The 22,086-nt window shown below is 41.6% G+C and overlaps 1 protein-coding gene across 1 annotated transcript in view; it reads right to left on the reverse strand.

Annotated features, from left to right (window-relative positions):
• Nucleotides 1–22,086, reverse strand: part of DNAH8 (dynein axonemal heavy chain 8) — a 585,957-nt gene that overhangs the window by 380,340 nt on the left and 183,531 nt on the right. Inside the window, exons 22-25 of the mRNA XM_034764627.1 lie at nucleotides 21,413–21,554; nucleotides 15,884–15,999; nucleotides 5,375–5,481; nucleotides 1,401–1,497 (exon numbers count right to left, since the gene is read on the reverse strand). Coding sequence (XP_034620518.1) covers nucleotides 1,401–1,497; nucleotides 5,375–5,481; nucleotides 15,884–15,999; nucleotides 21,413–21,554 — 462 coding nt within the window. The remainder of the gene's footprint in view (nucleotides 1–1,400; nucleotides 1,498–5,374; nucleotides 5,482–15,883; nucleotides 16,000–21,412; nucleotides 21,555–22,086) is intronic.

Genomic DNA, 22,086 nt, shown 5'->3' on the forward strand with positions numbered 1-22,086 from the left:
AGGATTGTGGGGAAGCAGGTGGACACATCCTAAGTTCAGTCTCAGCTGCCATGAGTGATAAAAAAAGAAGTGAGGGACAATTGGGCCCATCCTTTAGGCCCTCAGGGGGTGTATCAGAATATGTAGGGTGCAGGTGCAACCCCAATGGACACCGCTGGTCAAAAAAAAACCCAATCTCATGTTCATGGAGCACACATGCACCTTGAAGTAAGATCTATGTGCAAAAAAAATCTCAAAGAAGAACATTTGGTTTGGGGATAATTACAACATCCCTGTAATGTATTTAACTCCATCTCAACACAGTTTTTGTCAGAAAATGTAAATTTTTTTTTAATTACAGTTTTCATATATTAACACTCCATAAGAATGCTACCATGTGACATTTCTAGAGATACTGAGATATGTAGTATCAATCTCAAATCACGTTTTAAATGTATAACTTTCATGGCTAGATTCACCAGTATGCTCCAGCTGCTTTATGCCACTCTAGAGTAGCATAAAACAGCCTGAATATATTGGCCGGTTATGCTGGATTTAAAGTCACTTTGTTTTGCCAGATCACTGCAAAGCAGCTAGAGAGTATACCCCTTCCCTCCTTTCCTCCAATTCCCCCTACTTGTTGAACTTCCCTATACTTCCCTAATACTCATACTCCTGTCTCCACCTCCCTCATGAATCCCTATGTAAACCCACATGCACACTCCCTCGTTTGCTACTCCCATCTACCTTCCCTGTTAAATAGATCTGGTGAAATAGATTACTTTTGAAAAGAAGTATTTAGTATTAATTGCAATTTTTACCATTAATTTTCATAACAAAGTTTATCTGTCAGCACAGGCTGGTGCATAAAATCTTCAGAGAAACCTATGAAGAATTTCTCTTTTTCCAAATGATCACCACTTCCCATTGGTCGCAATACAAGTGAGGTGATGTGCCTTTACAGATGCTGGCCATGACAAAAACACCACAACAACAAAAACAATCAACACAAACAATCACATAACCACACCAAGGGCTGAAGTCATAAAACAGCCAAAGCGTCAATATAAAAAAGAACCAATCTAACATTTCAAACACCAAAAATAAGGGAGAAATTAACAGCCAAATACAACAATCAAAAGAACAGAAATGAACAAATATGAAATATAGTTGCTGACAAATACCACACTATATAAATGGTTCTGATCCCAGCAGCTGGCCACTGTAAGAGAGAACTGAGAATGTCGGGCTGTGAATACATTTTACCAAGGGGACACCTGCCTTGCCCCAGCAGTCACTGTTCTTTTAGATGGCTTCAAGGTCAGCACAGGTATCGCACATCTCGCAAGTGGGGATATGGAAATGTAATTCTTAGATAGCATCTTCTTACTTTGCTAAATATAATATCACAAATTGATTACCACATTAGGAATAGCAAGATGCACTTCAGCTTTTAGGAAAGAAAGAACCTCTTCAGATTTGCTTGTCTGAGCAAAAAAAGCTGTTCGTCCAAAGGTGCTGGTGCTGAAAATAAAATTGAAATACATAATATATACTTCACCATAAAACTTTTCAATTATAATGCCATCATCATTTGAGTTACTATAAAAGGAAATTACTTGAAATTAGGCATCTCTGAAATCATTTTGGAGAATTCTCACCCCAGGATCTCAGCTCCGTAACACAGGACAGACAGAATGCCCCTAGTTCTAAAAGTTTTTAATGTTGAAGGGTAGTGGTAGCAGCCAAGAGCACCACCATCCCCCCCCAAAGATAGTCACATGTCACCCTGGACTGAGCCACTGGCCTTAGAGCCTTCCAGTACATGTTAAGTGTGACGGAAGGCTCCCCAAAATAAAGAAATCTGCTCACCAAGCATTTCAAGCAGGTCCTTCAATAGGGTGGAAAGTGAAATTGCCAGGATGATAAACCAATATAAAATGATCAACACATGATTAAAAACATACCCCAAAGACAAAAAAAATGAAAACAAGTTGCAAGAATCAGGACACGTTAAAACAGACAGTTTCTAAATTCTAAAATGCAATGTGAACCAGAAAAACTACTATGTAATTTCCTACTCTCAAGATTCCATCTGTGCAGGGTGCCTGTGCTGAAATTCTGGCTCCGCTGAAGTAAAAGCCAAAACTCCTATCGACTGCAATGGGGCCAAGATTTCACTTTGTAGCCAAAAGCATGAGTCATGTCCCCCCCTCCCAAAAATATGGATAAAGCTGCAATAAGCACAATGATAAGACACCTCTTAAATATCCAACACAAGAAACTAGATATCTTAAAGTATCAGAGGGTAGCCGTGTTAGTCTGTATCTACAAAAACAACAAGGAGTCTGGTGGCACCTTAAAGACTAACAGATTTATTTGGGCATAAGCTTTCATGAGTAAAAACCTCACTTCTTCAGATGTAAGAAGAAGTGAGGCTTTTACCCACGAAAGCTTATGCCCAAATAAATCTGTTAGTCTTTAAGGTGTCACCAGACTCCTTGTTGTTTTTGAAGATATCTTAAAGTCTGTAGGAGGAGACAGCAATTAGAAAGAAAAAAAAATATTGAAAGGAAATTGGCCAAATAAAGAAAAAGCACATCCTGAACATTTTTGTTGTGGTGGCAGTGGTGGTAGGGCTATAGTGGGAATTTGGACTTCCCTACCTTGGAAATAAATTTTGGGTATGGGAAGCCGGAAACTTGAAGCCAAACCCAAGCAATAATATTTTATAAAAATGGGAAGAATAGCTGTTTTATATATGTCTGCAATGGGAAGATCTCTGAAGGTAGGCAGTGACCAGATGTTATGTGTAGGAGTTGGATTACACAACCTTGTCAGCAGGGCCGTCCTTAGGCATACTCAACATAGGCAGCTGCGTAGGGCACCTGAAAATTTGGGGCACCACTGGGTCTTAGTGTCCACCCTTCTGGCTTTCCTATCCCTGTTCTGACCCTTCCTGCAGGCTCCCAAAGCTGGCTGCCTGGTGTCTTCCTCGGGAGGGGATCTAGTAGTTAAAAGTGAAAAAGCTTTCCAGCCTGCCAGACCTATTAGCACAACAGTGAAACTGTTAAAGAGCCATTCAAGGGGTAATGAAGCCATTTAACAGGCATTTGCCAAACCCCAGGTTATACTGTCAGTTTCTGAATTTACTGACAAAAACAGTTGTGCATTACTGTAATAAGGGACAACACCCCTTTCCTTCCAGATAGCTGGACAAAGAGTTTCCCTTTCTTTACTTCTGACTATCTGATGAACTAGTTTTAAGAGAACCCTCCAGCAAAATCAGTACCCTAGTAAGATATAAAATCCTTTGTTATGCCTAAAATCTTTGGAAACATATTTTTTAAAGTTGGTGAAATTTCATAAACATGTCTATTGTTATGGAGATCAGACAAAGTAAATTAGTGTTCCCTTTTTCTAAAAGCAATGAACATTGTTATGAACACACTAAACCTCTGTGACTTAATAATTTAAAATAATGTCTGTTTCAGTGAGTTAAATATGTAGTAATCTGGAATGATTACTTTATGAAGGCTTAAGAGTACATTTAAAATATAAAATCAGCTTAGAAATACTGATTAAGAAAACGTAAAACAGAGAAGAGCTCCATCATGCATTCCATAATATTTAATGTTGTATTCAACAAGACAGCTGACTCACCCTTACTACAAAGTTTTTGCAAAAAAAAGTCTGACAAACTTCAGGGCATATAAAAAAAACTTGTGACCGACATTTTTTATTCCCAAATTTAGTGCTTTTAATTAGGTACCTTCTGCATGTCTATTCTGCATGATGGAGAGGGTACGGGGGTCTCTGCGGGAAACTGTGACTCTCCGTCACCGTGAGGCGGGCTGGGCGTCTTGTTATCCTTTGCTGTCTCCCCGACACACACACACACACACGGGCTGTGAGCTTGGGCTACCGTTGGGCATAGGGGCACCAGTTTAATAATACTGCGTAGGGCCCCATAAATCCTAAGGACCACCCTGCTTGTCAGAGAATTTCCAAAATCCATTTGTCTGAGGTTCAACTCCATGCCATTATGAAAAAAATAGTGATTCCTCAAGAAGAAACGGAAGGGAAATTAAAATCTATAAGTTTAGAAAATTCAAGAGTGCCCTTAGATTTGCTTCTTTGAGGAAGATTCAGAAATTGAACCATATAAAGACTTTTTTTTCTGATGTCTAGACCTCTATCTTCTAGTAAACAACTGTCTCATTGAGGAACCTGTGGACCAAGCTATAGTCTACTATTACTGTTGGCCCTTATGTTGAAAATGGAAAAGGGTCTTCCATAGGAAGGTTGGTATACAGTCCAGGATTAATCAGGAATCCTTTAATTTCTAGAGTGCTATCTTTTCACTGAACAACTCCAGTCTTTCCAAAGGGATATTTCCCATATTTTGTTGCATGAAGTGGGGGAGGACCAATCTCCTAAGCAAGGACAGTTTCCCCAAAGTGTCTGCTGTGATTAAAGAACTGACCCAAATCTCTATGGATAGTTGATGCCATGTCTAGGGGGCATCTGAGATAACTCTAGTCTTGGAATCCTAGACTCTACTCCAAGGATTGCATCTGCAATCCAAGAAAACACTACTAGTGTTCTCCTTTCTCTGGTATCTTTGCCCTGAGTATGAGGGAAAGGAGTGACTCTGATTGAGGAAAACTTTTATTCTCTTCTTGGTTTGTTGGCTGAGAGAGGAAGCAACTGTTTGGGTTGGGGCATTGTAAGCCACAATTGTTTCACCATCTTTTCTCAGAAAAGCAGGGATTCTTTGAACTTGGAAGCACAAAATATTTGCTTAGAGTGTTTGTTCGCAATCTATGGATGAAGTGAGATCTAGCTCTTGGCTTCAGAGTTAGAGGTCACTGTTCTAAAGTCAAAGCACATGGCATTCACAGATACATCTGCTATGAAAACTGTCACCAGATGACCTTCCTTAGGATTGAAGGAAAATCCTGGTTGAAGGATTGAAGGAAAAAGCCTTTGTTAATCTGTCTGTCCATTGTTAGAATGTGAGCTATGTAAAGCAAGGTTAATTCTTTCTCCAATTTCCGGAAACCACCTAGTGTATTGTGAGTGCCACTAGAAAAAACAAACAAAAAAATAATGAATTTGAAATATGTTACACTGCCAAAACCATTTATTTTGTCTATTGAAAACAGGAAGGTATATTAAAAGGTAGAATGCTTGGTTCATGGAAAAAGGATGTAGCATCTGTTGGTACTAGAAGAAATGAATTACAATCAATTAACATAAATGCATTTTCCCCTTAGTCTTTCATATAAATTCTTGCTAACAAAGATAAAGACACTAAATGGATTTTCATAATACTACCTCAGTATTACTCTCTAAGCTGTTTTATTGAAGTACTACTTCACTTGCAACTTACTTTGAAACAAACATTCTTTTTTTAAGAGTATCCAAAGATAGCCGGGTGGCTTTCAACAGACTGTCTAGTAACTGATGACTGAAATATGCAACTACCTCTTTACATTCCTGCAACAAATAAAAATATTTAGATCCTGTACGCATATAATCAAAAAGAAATGTAAAAGAAGTAAATTGGAGAAGGTAAAATAAAGGAGAGAAAATTATTCTGAGTCACTCAATGAAGTTACATTTAAAAAAAACTCATTTTAATAATCTGAAATAATTTTACCTGCATTTTTAATTTCTTCTGCAATGCCTACACCACAGGAAATGCTACCTCAGCCAGAAATGGGAAATTTAGGACCCCCCCTTACACCATCTGAGAACCAACAACTAATTATGGGGAGTTAGTCAGGTTTTTAGTTTGACTAGCCAATGCCCAACAAGATCCTCAAAGGTTCTGGACCGACATTGCTTATTGAAAGAAATGTGGTTTGACATCATTTTATTTAAAAATTTAAACAAAAGTAAAATCAATAAAACAATCAAAGCTAAACTGTTAGTAGTAATATTAAACTAAAAATGGAACATTACAACAATCAAATCAATAAATTAGTTTCAATATTGGATTGGAATTTAATCATCAAATTAATTAAATGAAATTAATACCAAAATCAATGCTTATAAATTCTAAAGAGGATTCTAAAAAAGGTGGTTGAACATTTGGTTATAAATCCCAACTAAAGATTTTTACACCAAAGTCTATCAGATATTTGGTTTAAAGCGGGTCAAGAGTTTAATACTGAAAGCAAATAGTTTAATGTCTAAACCGCAACCTGAGAAACCAATTATAATGCTTCCTTCCTAGAATTCTGTTCTTATATGATGGCTAACCTTTTCCTCCTTCTCCACAACAGAGATATTATAATACAGATTTTTAATGAAACAGTCTTGAAAAGCAGAAGGTTGGGCAACGCTTATTTACCAGAAATTACAGATAATTTAAAGTCTATCATCAAGACTTTTAAAGATAAAACTATTCATAATGGTGTGCCATATGAGACAATATTTAGGACTGTTTACACTTGGGGAGCTTTCCTGTTTTGGTGCCTTCCCCTTGTGGTCTTTATGGTTGCTCAGACACAGATGCATATACAGGCCTTCTGATGGGGGGAAGGGGGAAATTGCCAAGGGGCCTGGGTGATTTAAAAGGGCCAGGGAGCCCTGGGCCCTTTTAAATTGCCCTGGCAGGCTGCAGAGCTCCTAGGTATCAGCAGTAGCGAAGGCAGCCAGGTGGCTTGGGGAAGCCCTGGCCATGCCAGAAGAGTACCTGTTGATTGTTCTGCCCTCAGGCCCAGAATTGCTATTGGCGGGCCTGGGCATGTACGTACTATACTTTTACATCCTAAAATTAAAGAATACACAAAGGCTGGGATGTTTCTCAGCTAATAAAAATAGAAAAAGGAAAATTAAGATACTTAAAATAATAGGGGGTTGCAACCTCTTCAGTTCTCAGTCTTCTGGTCTCTCATACAATAAGAGCTGGAACTGCAGTCAAGAAGCCAGACAGTAATGCTTCTCAAGAAGCTGGCACAGTGCTTCTCACTATCAGACTTTCTTCAGATGCAGGGAGATTGGTCAAAGGCTGGCATAGCCTGTTTGTTAATGTTGTGACCTCCTCTCCTCAAAGTTTTGGAGATTCTGGAACATCAGTCTTCCCTCATGTGACTTATTGACCCAAAAGGCTGGACTTCTCAGTCTAATCCTTGATTATTATAACTGCAAACTTTGCTTCTGCCACCTTGCAGCACCTCCCTCCAAGATATTTGAACTAATCCGGTGCAAGGCTATCTTGGAGCCATGCAAGCTGGTCTAATCTGATTCAAATTAGGTCATCCTTAAACTTGGAAAAGTCCTGCCTAAATCAGCAATTTAAAAATATTTGGTATTTTGCATACCATAGAGACTGATGTCTGTTAACACCCAAAAATATCAAAAATACAGATTCATGAAATCACTTTTGAGAAAACTGGCATTGTTTTATCTGAATGAAAGACTTGAAATGACATTGGGTCACAAGATTACAGAACGTTCATCATAAAAGTCCTACAAAAATAGCTAATTGAAAAAGAAATCTAGCAACAACCAGTCACTCAGCATTCATCCATCAGCAAGATTTAAAATAAGCTTGAATAAACTTATGATCAGTTATTAGTTTCATCACTTCCAGTTCCTTCTCAAAAACAAAGGATTTAGAGTAATTTTTCTATTTGGAAATTGGTCTATAAGTCAAACAGCTTGAAGTCCAGAATCTTCATGTTGATAAAAAAAAGTTACTTTAAAGTCCATGAAAATGAAACCCATTTAAAACAAAATAAAAATAAGTTTAATAAGGTTGTATAAGATATACTGTATAAGATATTCCTCTGACAGGCACTCTGGTCCTTTTGCCCAGGACAAAGGGACCAGAGAGAAGGGGTGAAGCTCTCACCCCAGATCTCTTAAGTTTTCTTTCTCCAAGCTGTATGCTAGCTTCCCCAGCCTGGACACTTGAGGTACTACAGCCACACTGAGATCCCACACATACTGCCATAGTAAAGAAGAAACAAAAAACTAAGGAATTAAAAACTAAAAATTATCATTAAAAACACCTGTCTAACGAAGAGAAAATGTGTATTTAAATACAAAATTGAAACAGTTTTCTAAAAACATTTTCTCTCACTCACCCTTCAGATTCCATCATACCAAACTAGAAATGTTGCTCCCATGCTCTATCATGGAAGCTTAGAAAAACTTTTGTACATGCACAGGGTGGGTACTCATTTGGAGAATTATAGGTAAAGAAACTAATTTTATCTTCCTCTCATCTGGAAATCTGCTGCTATGTGAGTCCAATACTGATAGTAAATAGAAAACAATAAAATCATCCTCCAAGAAAAGAGAGGGAGGGAATAAAAGAGACACACCCCCCAAACAATGAGGGACCAAATTACAAAGGTTTATTTTGCTTTTACTTTTTAGCTTTAACAAATATGAAGGGTCTTTTCTTACAGGATACCAAGAAAGGTTGGAGATCCTTTTGTCCAAAAACTACGTGGATGAGGTTAAAGCATCTGTGCTGTACACAGAAAAAAAAAATATTAAAGAACAATTCATTTCATGGTATATCTCATTGAAAGATGCTCTGTGCTGCTCTGCCCATGAACAAACCAAGTGATTGACTGAGGAAGTCCTTTTTGCTAAGAGAAGTCTTCACTGGACAATTTGGAAGCCTGAAAAATAGCTTTCCTGTAGAAATAGTGGGTTTTGAAGCTTTACATCTATTTTATGTCGCCATACAAAAACAAAGCATCATGCTTCCTGCACTTCACAGTTTTGTTTCATGCAAACAAAATTTTACTACCCTAGCCACATCCAAAGTATGTTACTTTCTTCAGGTTGTGGAAGGACTTTAGGTCAGTTTTTATGAGCAAATTCATGATTTGGCTTAAGGACTACATTACCAGGGAAAAAAATCAAATATGGCTTTTCGATAAATAATACCTCCATCTCCCAGATTCTTCTAGCAAAACTAATTGGCTTTCCTCTTAGTATCTTGAGGTTGAGAAAATAAAGGGCCATTTCTACCACAGACTCAAAATAGGGCTTGGTGAGCATTTGCAGAATCAAATTGAAGGTTTTATGCTCAAACAGCTTCTTGATTAGAGGTGGCAGTGTCTTTGAGGGGAAGCTGGTTTTGGAAACTGGGAAAGGTGTGGTTGAAGTAATAAGCTGGAAATTGAGGAGATAGGCTGTATAGCTTCTTGGGTTCAGACTTGGATGCACAAGTCAAACAAACACCATAAAGGAGGAGGAATTTTAAGAGGTCTTTAGTGTAGAGGGGTAAGGGAGTGATCTCTTTCATACACATCAGGAGGAATAAATTACCAAAATCACACTGCATGCAAGTAGTACTGTAACTCCTTGCTTAACGTTGTAGTTATGTTCCTGAAAAATGTGACTTTAAGTGAAATGACATTAAGCGAATCCAATTTTCCCATTAGAATTAATGTAAATGGGGGGGGTTAGGTTCCAGGGAAATTTTTTTCACCAGACAAAAAACTATATTAGATATATATACACACAGTATAAGTTTTAAACAAACAATTTAATACAGTACACAGCAATGATGACTGTGAAGCTTGGTTGAGGTGGTGAAGTTAGAGGGTGAAAGAGGGTGGGATACAACAAATACAACAAATAGTCTTGGTGAGGTCTAACTAATCTAATCTTGGCCATGTAAAAGGACAATGTTCTAACCACATCTAGCGTATGAAGTTTTACTCTGGTCGGGGAAGAATGAGGTCTGGGGGGCAAAGGCTGGTAGATTAATAGATTGATTAAAGTGAAAGTCTGAGACAACCTTAGGCAGGAATTTAGGATGAGACCTCAGGGTGATCTTATCCTTGTGAAAGACTGTATGGAGGGTTCTGCCAGGAGGGTGTGAATTTCCCCTTTTCTCCTGGCCAATGTTACAACCAACAGGAAAGATGTCTTCATGGAAAGGTGACAGTATCTGCAGGGAGCCATTGGGTTGAAGGGAGGAACAATTAAGCAAGTAGGCACTACACTGAGATCCCAGGGAGCAAGGGGTTCTCTGATTGGTGGAAAGGCATAAGTCAGTCCCTTAAGAAATCTCAGTACAATAGACTGAGAGAATAATATGTGGCCCTCTGGCAGGGAGATGACCCTTAATCAAGCTAAAAGACATTCCTGACTGTTTTAGTGAGGAGTAAACAGTTCAATATATTTGGGACCAATGTTTGCAGAAGTGCTGCTGTTCAGACTACATGGAGAAAGATCTTCTTTGGATTAGTAAATTTGTCTTGTGGAAGGCTTCCAACTCTGAAGTGAGAACTTTAGGATTGCCATTGAGCAATTCCTTTCAGCAGAAGTCAGTCAATCAGCACTCAGGCTGTAACATGTAGAGTCTGGGTCTGAATGGAGGACCTGACAATAGTCCTGAAACAGTAAGTCAAGTAGGGCCAGTTAAGTGATTGTCTTCTAAATCAAAAGCCTCATCAAGTCTGAGTACTAAAGCTGCCTGGCCCAAGATGAGGCTATCAGATTGACAGTCTGAGTCTTATCCAAGCTTCCATAAGGCTTTGGAGGTCATGGATATTGTTAGAAAAACATACATGAGGTCTGCAGTCCAAGGGAAGAGGAAGGCATCTGTGAGGGATCCTGGGTTCTTACCTCCTCTGGAGAAAAACCTCTGGCATCTGTTGTTGTGGCATGTCGTGTATAGATCTATCACCAGGTATCCCCTTCTGTGGAACGCATTTTGGACAATAAAGTTTGAGGGATCATTCAGGGTTTTCTGAGAGGTCTCTACTGAGCCAATCTATCACAGTGTTCTGAAGACCCAGAAGATGGAAAGCTATCAGGGTGATATGAGGCTGAATACTCCAAGTTCACATATGCAAGGTTTCTTTACACTGAGGGGGAAGACAAGGCTCCTCCTCGCCTATTCATGTAATGCATGCCATGTCTGTAGGCACTGGTATGGTAAGTCTCCATAGGAGAGGCAGCCAAAGAGCTCTGAGTTCTAGCATACTGATGTGAAGGAAAGTCTTGGGCATCAACCATTTCCCTTGAACCTGAAGTTGGTGTAGGCATCCATGATTAGGGTCTTTAATGGAAGGGATGAGAAGAACAGAACATCTGTGCATACCTGAGCCAACTGTGTACACTAGCCCTGTTGATCTCAAGACCCAGGGTAACAAAGAGGTTCTAGAGCCTTTTGAATGGAGCCAGTGAACTGCTGCAGGGGTGTACCCCATATCAGCCAGTTGTGCAGGTAAAATAATTTGGATTCCTTGCCTTCTTAGGTGGGCTTCAATCACAGTGATAACTTTGGTAAGCACCCTTGGAATGGTGGACAGGCTAAAGGGTAGTACTTTGTATTTGCACTCAAATATCTCTACTGTAAACTGTAGCAATGTTCTGTGTGCCAGAACTATAGAGCTGTGAAAACAGGCATCTTGCAGGATGAGAGCCATGAACCAGTTCAAAGGATCCAAGGCGGGGATAACAGAGGCTAAGGCGACCATCCTGAATTTGAAACTATGAATGAAGAGATTAAGACATCAAAGGTCTAGGATGAGTCTACATCCCCTTTTCTTCTTTTGGATTAAGAAATCTGGAAGTAAAAGTCTTTCCATCTGAATTCTTGAGGTACCACCTCTACTGCTCCCAGCTGTAGTAAGGAGTTGACTTCTTGTTGCAAAAACTTTCTCATGAGAAGGGTCCCTGAAGAGAGATTGGGACAGGGGGGAGAGGAGGACATGGGCTCAGTCTGAAACTTGATGGGATACCGCTTGTTCACAAATCTCGAGGTCCCACTGGTCAAAGGTAACAAGCAGTTGCCAAACTGAGTTGAAGGAGACGTATCCATAGATGCTCCAGCTGGGCTCTCGAGAATCACATCAATACTGTTTCTGGGCACTTGCCCTTGTTGTGGGGCTGCTGAGGGGGAGATCAATGAGTGCCTTTAGTGGAATCATTGTCTCTTCTTCAGTGGCTCTCAAAGATGTTCTTGAAACTCTTGAGGCCTGTATCTGAATGAGAACTGAGGCCACTGTTATTGATATTGCTTGTGATTCTGAGCTGGAACATGGAGATCCAGTAAACAGAGGGTCATGCAGGAATTTTTCAGAGAACATAATTCTTCGTTAATGATATTGTTGAGAAGATCATTCCGTTGAAATGCTAAGTCCTTTATAGTCACTTGGACTTCACAAGGGATGCCAGAAATCTGGAACCAAGATGACCGCCTCATTGTCACAGCCATAGCTGTGGTCCTTGTCTCCATATCTGAAACATCAATCACTGTCTGGAGTGTTGTTCTGCTGTTGAGTTGACCCTCAGTCATAGCTGATCTTATCTGCTCTTGATATTCCTTAGGGAACATGTCCATTGGGGTGGGAGTCTGTCCCACAATAGGAAGTCATATTTTGCAAGTGCTTGATCATTAATTATTCTAAGTTGAAGGCTCATGAGAAGTAGACTTTCCAATCCAAGAGGTCCAGTTTCTTTGGAACTTTTTCTCTGGTCTGCTGTTTTTTGGCTCTCATGTATGGCCTGGACAACCCAGGACCTTTGTGAGTGGGGTGTTGTAAAAAATATCCGTAACTCTTAACTGGTACCTGGTATTTCCTGTCTGCACATTTGGAGGTCTCAGAGATAGATACAGAAGTGTGTCATATGGTCTGAGCAACTGTCCTTCATTAATAGATAGGGTCAGTCTACCTGACTGACTGAGTTGTAGAATGTCCAATGCCTTGTGCTGTTTATTCTGGATTATCTCTAATGGGATGTCTGAAGCATCAGATAATCTCATGAGGTCCTGAAAAACCTTCAGATTCTGACTCTTGATCCATGGTTCTGATCTCCAGTTTGTCACCTGCCCCTGACCTCCTGGTATCCTGATCTGGCATGACTTTAGTTACCAATTTGTAGTTTTCCTCTCAAGTTTGTATCCTGACCTGGCTGATTCTTGACTCCTGTACTATGACTGTGGACCCCAGCTCTAATCACTAGGTCTGGCTGCCTACAACTTGGCTGTGACACCAGGACATCAGAGCCATCTGGGGAACCCTGGCCAACTTATATAATAAATGAAAATTCAGTTGGTAGACCAACTTTAGTCAACTTTGGAGAATGTGCAGACGCAGCCTCTCAATGCAATAGTATGTAAGTACATGAGACCATGTGGTCTAAGCGTCTCACACATATGCAGATCATAGTGAAGGACTGGGATTTGAAGGACAAACAGCAGTGGGAAATTATCTGAAACTGCCAGAAACAGCCTTTCTATTGGTGCTAATACCAAAACAGATGACCAATTTGGTGCTAAAGCTGGAGAAACTGGACAAAGCATCAGCACAGAAGTCAAAGTCAGAGACAGTACCAATCTAGTAAACAGTGGTACCGAAGTTGGTGCCAAGGAAGCATTTTTATTGTCTCTCTGTGTGGAAACAAATACTTGGACTGCTGACCAGAGTCTGGTGGACTGCATGTAGAGGTTGCAGAACTGGATGGAACCAGAATGGCTGAAGGCAGATCTTAAGTTATAGTCTTGTGCCATTGGAAAACTTGGGACAGATAGGCCAACCAGGCCAATTGCCACTTGAAAGTCCTGTGGGGTCGGTGGCACCAAAAGGACCAGTGCTGAAGTCAAATCTATTGGTACAGGACTCACCTGCCATCCCTGTAACAGTGTCGGAGTCAATGGTACAATACTGGTATAGTCCCCTCTTGGAACCAAGGAGACATGGGATGAAGGCCGGGCTCTACCCTGTGCACCAGAGGAATCTTACCAGTGTTCATAGTCTCTCTTTCAGGTAGAGGGAAAGTCTCTTGGATTTGGCATGGCTGCTGTCTAGTTTATGGGCCCTCTTTCATGAACAGCCTGTAGAGGAGGATCGATCCCTTCTCTTCTGTGGAGAGGAGTCTGAGTCAGAGGCCTGTCTGAGACTTGTTACCATTCAGAAGCCAGTTGTGAAGCTGGATGACCAGCCATAGCCCCAGTGCCAAAGAAGATCATATTACCTGCTGCTTGAGGTGCTGTTTGAGGCATAAGTCTCTAGAGATTTGTGTTCTCCTTTTAAAGGAACAACAAATACCGCACCTCTCTCTGATATGCTGCTCACCAAGGCATAAGAGACCGAGCATGTGTGGATCTCTGTTTGGGATAGCTACCACTGGCAATGTTTGAAGCCAGTGACAGCATGCCACCAGGCACTATCCTCTTCTAAAAAACAAAAGTTACCAAACTATCACTAACTACATGCACTACTACAAACTATTACTAAAATAGATAAACTAACAATACTAGCAGATATAGAAAGAGAATTTCTCACTGCATAGTAACCATGAGGTAAACCGCACAGGGAGTTCTGACTCAGGCCACTTGAAGTGAGAAAGAACTGAGAGGGGTCAGAGCAGTGCTGCGCTTAAATAGCCTTGGAAGGGACCACCAGGAAGTGCATGGTGCACTTTACTACAGAAAACTCTCCAGCTCTGGGCATACACTTATCTAAGTGGAATACGTGTGAACCAGTCAAAGAAGAATAGCCCATTTTTACCACAAAAGTGGGAGATGCTGGGCTACAGAAAGCATTAATGTTAGGAATTCCCTTGGTCTTCTGAAAACCTTCCAAAATATCCTCCCCCTTCCGGAACTGCTGATAGGCCAAAGCTAGAAGGAGAGAAATAGTCGACCCCTCCCTCTCCCCCGGCAAAAACAAACAAACACCCACCCAGCTTGGAAGAGGGCACACAGATAAATCCCTGAGAAAATTCAGTTTGCCTTGATAAGAGTAGGCTCTAAATGGATATGTCTACCCAGCACACTGAGCCTGGGCTGTGACTCAGTTTTGAGCCCAAGCCCCGCTTCCATTCACACACAAATCATTCTGACTCTGGTCAGCAAGCACTCACAATGCAGGTACTAGGACTCTGCTGGAGGGGGGGGGGGTGAGTCAGAACAGAAACTGAGTCCTGCTGTGATTCAAGTCCAAGCACTGTCACTTTGCAGTCTGGACACAGGTCAAGCAGCAGACCTTAGTCAGAAGGTCTGCCTAGCACAGTATGGACACATTAGCACAGCTCTTAGACCTGTGTCCAGCGACTGAAAACACAGTTTACAAAGTAGTTTGGATGCTCATATGCGGGCTTGGAAACACCAAATCCACATGCCAAAGACCTGGGCTTAGTGCGCAGTGTAGACATACCCAATATGATTGTAGTAAGTAGGATGCCAGCAAGAGGAGCCAGCATTCATTTTGGGGATAAAACTCATAAGGATCTTGTGTCAATCTCTGAAGAAAGGAACAAAGGCAGGAAAGTCTAACAGTACTGGACTAAAGGAGTTAATAGGAAAATATCATTCAATCCACAGGACCCATGAGCACCATGCACCTGTACACAACCCAGTCACCACTCACCATAACACATTACCACTCACCTGCACCCAGCAGCTCTAACTCCTGCCACTAGCATTAGCACTTAAGTTAGCACTTAAGCTTCAACTCCCTTCACAGTGGGAGATGAAAAAAAGAAGGTGGATGCCTTCCTGCACTGCCTACCAGAAAAATATAGGGGTAGACTTTCTGAAATGAAGGGGGCAGTGAGGAAATGAAGAGGAGGATAGGTAGCTGGTTGTACTGTCGGAAAGAGGAGAATGCTTGTTTGCCTGCACTAGAGGAAGCCTGTATGTTATGGCCTCTTATTATAGCACAACATCTTGGGCTGGTGCTCAGCCAGTACATCTCTGGCTCCCTTACTGAAAATGTGGTTAATGAAAGCCACGCTGCAGCATATAATACATTCTTTGAAAGATAAGACATTTTTAACTTTATGAACTACACTCAGAAGTTGTGTGTTAGCTTCAGTTACTCAATTAGGAAAAATTAGGCACTTTTTGTTCAGTTCTAAAAATATTTGTTATGAAATTCATAAATTTTCTCTTTTTATAATGAAATACCTTTCTAAACTCATCTTCTTTCTCATTGTCCTCAGCATCCTCACTAAGAATACCTGAAGAACCATCAGTATCTCCCTCCTCTCCATCAGCCCCAAATGCCACATGTTTCCCTTCTACTGTAAATAAAAAACAATTAGAAGACAATACAAACTAAAATAGACTATAGAGTTATAACAAATATTAAATTATATAACTATTTCTTGTAACTTGAAGATTGTATTCTGCTTTAGAGCATGCTGGAGTCAATGGAAATCATTCCATTCACTTTAATGGGAGTTGGAACATGTGTTTGATTTTTCTCTTCACAGCTATGGCACATGGTGCTTTGTTAGCTTAAGGGTAACATATACAAATACATACATATATATACACATGCATATACACTAAGGTGATGCGATGTCCATTTGCTGAATTACAGAGCAATTTCATACATTTCTGATTGCCTCACTGCCGTTGGCCTTCTAAACTTCTTCCTTGGGGCTTATTTTAATATTCCAAATCCCTTCAAACAGCTACCATTTTAAAAAGATTAACCTGCCACCAAAATATTTCCTCCTTCTTCCCTAAAATGTGCCCTTGTTGAAATGAAATACAGAAGGACATAGATTTTAAGGCCAGATGAGACCGCTATGATCATCTACTCTGATCTCCTGCATAACAAAGACTAAGAGGCACCTTTTATTTTTGCAATACATGCAGGCATAGTCAACTACAAAAACCATGACATTCACCCCAAACCACACTTCTACCTGTCCATCAACAAGCCCATTTATAGGCTTCCCCCTGAACCGATCCAAATCCTTCTGCTGGAAACAGGGGAAGACCAGGCTCCATGTCATGTGATTCTTATACCCACTTAACAACTTGAGAAGGGGCTATGGATCTTGTTCTCTTAAAGGTGGAGGGGGAAAAAACGTTTTCAGGGAATTGGATCCCCAGTGATTTCTGACTGGAGATGGCCTTGGCACGCCTCCCTAACTTGAGGAGAACTGTTATGTCCTTGTGGCAGTATCACAGGAGGAGTATCAGCTGGTGTTGGAAGACACAAAGACCTCCACAAATCTCCAGATTCTGAGCTAAGCAAGGGTCCATAGGCTGAGAACAATTGTGACAGAGCTCCCCTATTGGAGCTCCTAAGTTCATCTCCTCACAGATAGAGCACCTTCTCATCTTTTGCTTCCAACAAGGTGCTGAAAATGGAAGAAAGGAACTCCATCTTGTTCAAGTAAAGAACCTTTTTTAAACAATTGCCTCAAGAAAAGGCAAAAGGCAAAGGGAGTGAGGCTGTGTACCATTGCTAGAGTTTGGCTTTAAAAGCTGGAAAATGAAAAGGAAAGGAAGGAGACCACATTTACTGGTCTGGAGGTGGATAATGGTGTGGCCAAGTCCCAAAGCCTTCATAGAGAAGTTTGATCTACTTCCAGAATACGCTGGAACAGAGATATAGCATGGATATGTCTCAAACTGGGAAAGAAGTTAGAATGCAGAAAGCCCAAATACATGTCCTAATACGAAGAAGGAATGCAGACCAGCCTGTAGTGAGGCGGTGTGGCTCCCTGTTGCCCCGGAGGGGGAAGAGCCCGTCCGGAGGCTGCAGTGGGCAGAGCCAGGGAGCGCTGAGCCCGCCCCTCAGGGGGTCAGGCGGCGACCCAGAAGCATAAAGGCTGGCCCTCAGAACTCAGTCAGGCCCCAGCCGCCGAAGAGACCAGACGTCTCCAGCCTATCTCGGGGCGGGGAAACCTCTGTGGCCCAGGGCGGCCGCCAAGAGCAACCGGGCCTGCCCTGCGCCCGCTACCCAGAGGAGCCGCCGGGCCTGCCCTGAGCCCGCTACTCCAAGGAGCCACTGGGCCTGCCCTGTGCCCGCTACCCAGAGGAGCCGCTGGGGCTGCCCTGCACCCACCACCCAGAGGAGCCACCAAGCCTGCCCTGCACCTACTATCCAGAGGAGCCACCGGGCTTGCCCTACGCCCACTACTCGGAGGAGTTGCCGGACTTGCCGAACAATGCCTGGCCTGACGAACCCATGGTCCAGGACCCCCCCGAGGCCAACACCAGCCCCAGGTAGGCCCAGAGGGGGAGAGTGGAAGTAGCGTGGGGGCAGCCGACCCCAGACTGCCTGCAGCATTACCAGAGCCTATGTCAGTGTGTTGCAGCCAGGATCCCCACTGACTAAGCAGCGGGCCTTCTGCCGCTGCTAGGGCCCTGGGCTGGGCCGCAGTGGAGTGGGAGGGCCTGCGTCCCCCCTGCCACCCAACCTGTGGGTGGCAGTCTCCCTCTCTCCCAGGCCTGTTGAGGCTTAGATTATACTGTTGCTCAGCCCTGACTAAGGGCCTGAGCGCCTGTCACAGCATTTGTTGCCCTGCCCTGACCTAGGGCCTGGGTCTAAATACTTTGTGCTGTTGCTCAGCCCTGACTGAGGGCCTGTCCTAGTGTTTGTTGCCCCGCCCTGACCAAGAGCCCGGGCTGAAATACCTTTTAATGTTGCTCAGCCCTGACTGAGGGTCTGAGCCCTGACATAACGTTGGGGTCCACCCAAAGCTTGGGTCGGGCTTCTCGTGCCTTTCAGGACAGCAAGGACCGCCGGGGAAACCCTGCCGCCAGACAGAGTGCCTAGCCCCGGTGGGTAGTGAGTCGGTGTGGCTCCCCGTCGCCCCAGAGAGGGTCGAGCCCTGGCAAACTCTTGTACACAGCCCATCTTAGACCTCAGAATATTTAATTCCTTCCTCGTGAAGTTCAGATTCCACACGGAGACTCTTGCATCCATAATTCCCTCCCTGTCCATGCTAGATTGGTTCAGCACTCTTGACCTCAAATATGCATATTTTCATACATTGATCATACCCTCACATCACAAATACCTCTGTTTCCTGGTTGGGGAAGATCGCTAACAGTATAGGATGCTCCTCTTTCACCTTTCTACTGCTCGTCAGGTATCAAGATGCCCCTCAGTCACGGCAGAGCATTTAAGATTGCAAGATTCACAGACAAGAACACTGGAAGCGTTGTACTGGACCATTACCCAAGGAATATCAGAAGATAGGAAAATCCTTACAGAGTCTGGCACTGGTTTTCAGCACCAGTGGTTACAAAGGAGAATCTGATCTCAATGAAGCAATAACAGAAGCAGGAAAAACATATGAAGAAATTGCCAGTCTCGTGGCAGAACAGCCAAGGAAAGATCTCCATTTTCTGATGGAAACTAATCACGAATACAAGGGATTTCTCGGTTGCTTCCCTGACATTATAGGAGCTCACAAGGGAGCAATAGAAAAAGTGAAGGAAAGCGATAAATTAGTCGCAACCAGTAATATAGCTCTGTGTGGATGACTGGCTAATAGCTTCATCTCATAGAATCATAGGACTGAAAGGGACCTTGAGAGGTTGTATAGTCCAGTCCCCTGCACTCAGGGCAGGACTAAGTATTATCTAGACCATTCTTAACAGGTGTTTGTCTAACCTGCTCTTAAAAATCTCCAATGATGGAGATTCCACAACCTCCCTAGGCAATTTATTCCAGTGCTTAACCACCCTCAGAGATAGGAAGTTTTTCCTAATGTCCAACCTAAATCTCCTTTGCTGAAATTTAAGCCCATTGCTTCTTGTCCTATCCTCAGAGATTAAGAAGAACAATTTTTCTCCCTCCTTCTTGTAACAACCTTTTATGTACTTGAAAATTGTAATCATGTCCCCTCTCAGTCTTCTCTTTTCCAGACTAAACAAACCCAGTTTTTTCAATCTTCCCTCAGAGGTCATGTTTTCTAGACCTTTAATCATTTTTGTTGCTCTTCTCTGGACTTTCTCCAATTTGTCCACATCTTTCCTGAAATGTGGTGCCCAGAACTGAACACAATACTCCAGTTGAGGCTTAAACAGTGCAGACTAGAGCAGAAGAGTTCCTTCTCAGGTCTTGATTACAATACTCCTGCTAATACATCCCTGAATGATGTTCGCTTTTTTTGCAACAGTGTTACACTGTTGACTCATATTTAGCTTATGGTCCACTATGACCCCCAGACTCCTTTCTGCAGTACTCCTTCCTAGGCAGTCATTTCCCATTTTGTATGTGTGCAACTGATTATTTCTTCCTAAATTGCAAGAATCCCTGACCATCAACATGGACTGTGCTTTAATTCTTTTTGAGAAACCAGATCTCAGAATAAATTGGAAGAAGTCACATCTCTTCCTACACAGCAGATCCCATTCATTGAAGCAATTTTAGATTCCCAAATTGGAAGAGCCTTCCCTCCAGAAGAAAAATTCCTAAAGATTCAGTCTGCCAATGAAACTCCAAGAGACTCAAACCAGATAGTTATGTTCTTCTTCAGACTGATGGGCCTTAGGGCTTCAGCAACGTATGTAACTCTAAACACTCACTTCAGAATGAGATTATTACAGCATTGGCTAGCAAGAAATTACCAGCCAAGTCATTTGCATAAAGCTGTCTCTTCCAAAAGAAATGCTCTTTTCATTTAAATGGTGGAATCAGAGAAGCAACATTCTCAGGAGGGTGCCATTCAATCTTCCACTCCACTATCACTTCAGATGTATTCAACTTGGGATGGGGCGCTCAGTTCAGCGAACACAGTCATTGGAACCACTTTGAGAAATATCTACATATCAGCATGATGGGGCAATCTAACAAGGTCTCAAATCTTTTCTACCTCACCTACAAGATTAAGCAACTGAAGTAGTAAGTGACAACGTGGTAGCTATGTTCTGTATAAACAAACGGGGAAGAGCTCATTCTTTACAGCTCTGCAAGGAGGCTATAATATAATAGGACTGGTGCATTCATCACAGCATTTACCCTATAGCATTCCATCTAGGAGGAAAAGACAATATTTGGCAGATCATCTCTGCAGGGATGGGGAAGAAATACAAGAATGGTCCCTGAAAAAAGACAAAAAATATTTGCTGTCTCAGGGCACCCAGAAATAGATCTTTTCACAAAAAGACACAATGTGAAATGCCCACAGTTCTGCTCTGTGATTCAATGCTTGCTACTTCCCATTAGTGATGAATGAGGAGAGAAGCTGTGCAGACAGAAAATTATCAAGTAAGAAATATCTTACTTATTCTGTTAGCAGCTTCTCTGTTCATTCAACCCACCCTGGTAGTTCGGTACATGATCAGAATACAAATTGAATTTTTTCTCAAAAGGAAGACTTAGACATATAATTGTTTTAAGATTAATTAATATATCACGTTGTTGTCTTAATACTAATAATAGGCTGCTGGAGTATTTCTGCAGTTTTGAAAGGACTTTTATGAAGGTCTGAACTGAAGGGTGGGGCTTAGTCCTGGAGTCCTAGCAAATATGTTGGACTGCATCTGAATTCAGTAGGTGGGGAGCATTAACCTATTAGTGAGGAATGAGAAGAGAAGCCATGCAACAGAAGAAGGGTTTGAAGGCAGAGGTCTAAAACAATCATCTTTTCTGGAAAAAAATCTACTTTGTCAGATACTATCTCTTTTCTCAAAAACTTAGAGTAGAAATTGTTTAACATAAATACACATACTAATAAGTACCTGGCAATGAATACTTTTTTAAAGTTTTCTTAGAATCTTTAATTTCATAAATTGTCTCAAATATAGATATCAGCTCCTGGACAGCATCTTCTATGTGCATACTTTTGTGGTTCAGTATTTCAGCCCATTCTTTGGTGTAAGTCTGTTAAAATATATACAGTAAGTTACCTTAATACAGATTGTCACTTGGACATATGTTTAGTACACTGAATATGTATTTAATAAGGGTAAAAGAATACACAAAATTAATGATTTTGCTCTCAGATCATCTTTTCTAAAAGGTTCTATTGCAATAGGAAAATATTTAAAAAGTGTATTTACTGCTAATGAATGTTAGCCAACTGAAAGCCTCAGAGATTGGAGACTTTTTCTTTTTTACAAAACAAGAATGTATGAATAGCAGTGCAAGCTTCTCTGACTGTCATGTGCCTTAATCCTGATGGTTTTATGGTTGCAGAAAAAAACTTGAGTGTAAAGGAAGCAGCAATGTGTGCCTGAATTTACAGAGAGCCTGAAATAATAGTTCTGAGGCATGAATGTTAACTTAGATGCCAGTGATAACATTTTAAATGTCAACATTGTTTACTATTTCACTGCTCAAAGCATGTAAGAAAAGAGAGGATGCATTATATTACAAAGACTTAAAATATGGATATGTCATTAAAGCCACATCA

The sequence above is a fragment of the Trachemys scripta genome, chromosome 3 (assembly GCF_013100865.1).
Source record: "Trachemys scripta elegans isolate TJP31775 chromosome 3, CAS_Tse_1.0, whole genome shotgun sequence".
Taxonomy (NCBI): Eukaryota; Metazoa; Chordata; order Testudines; family Emydidae; genus Trachemys; species Trachemys scripta.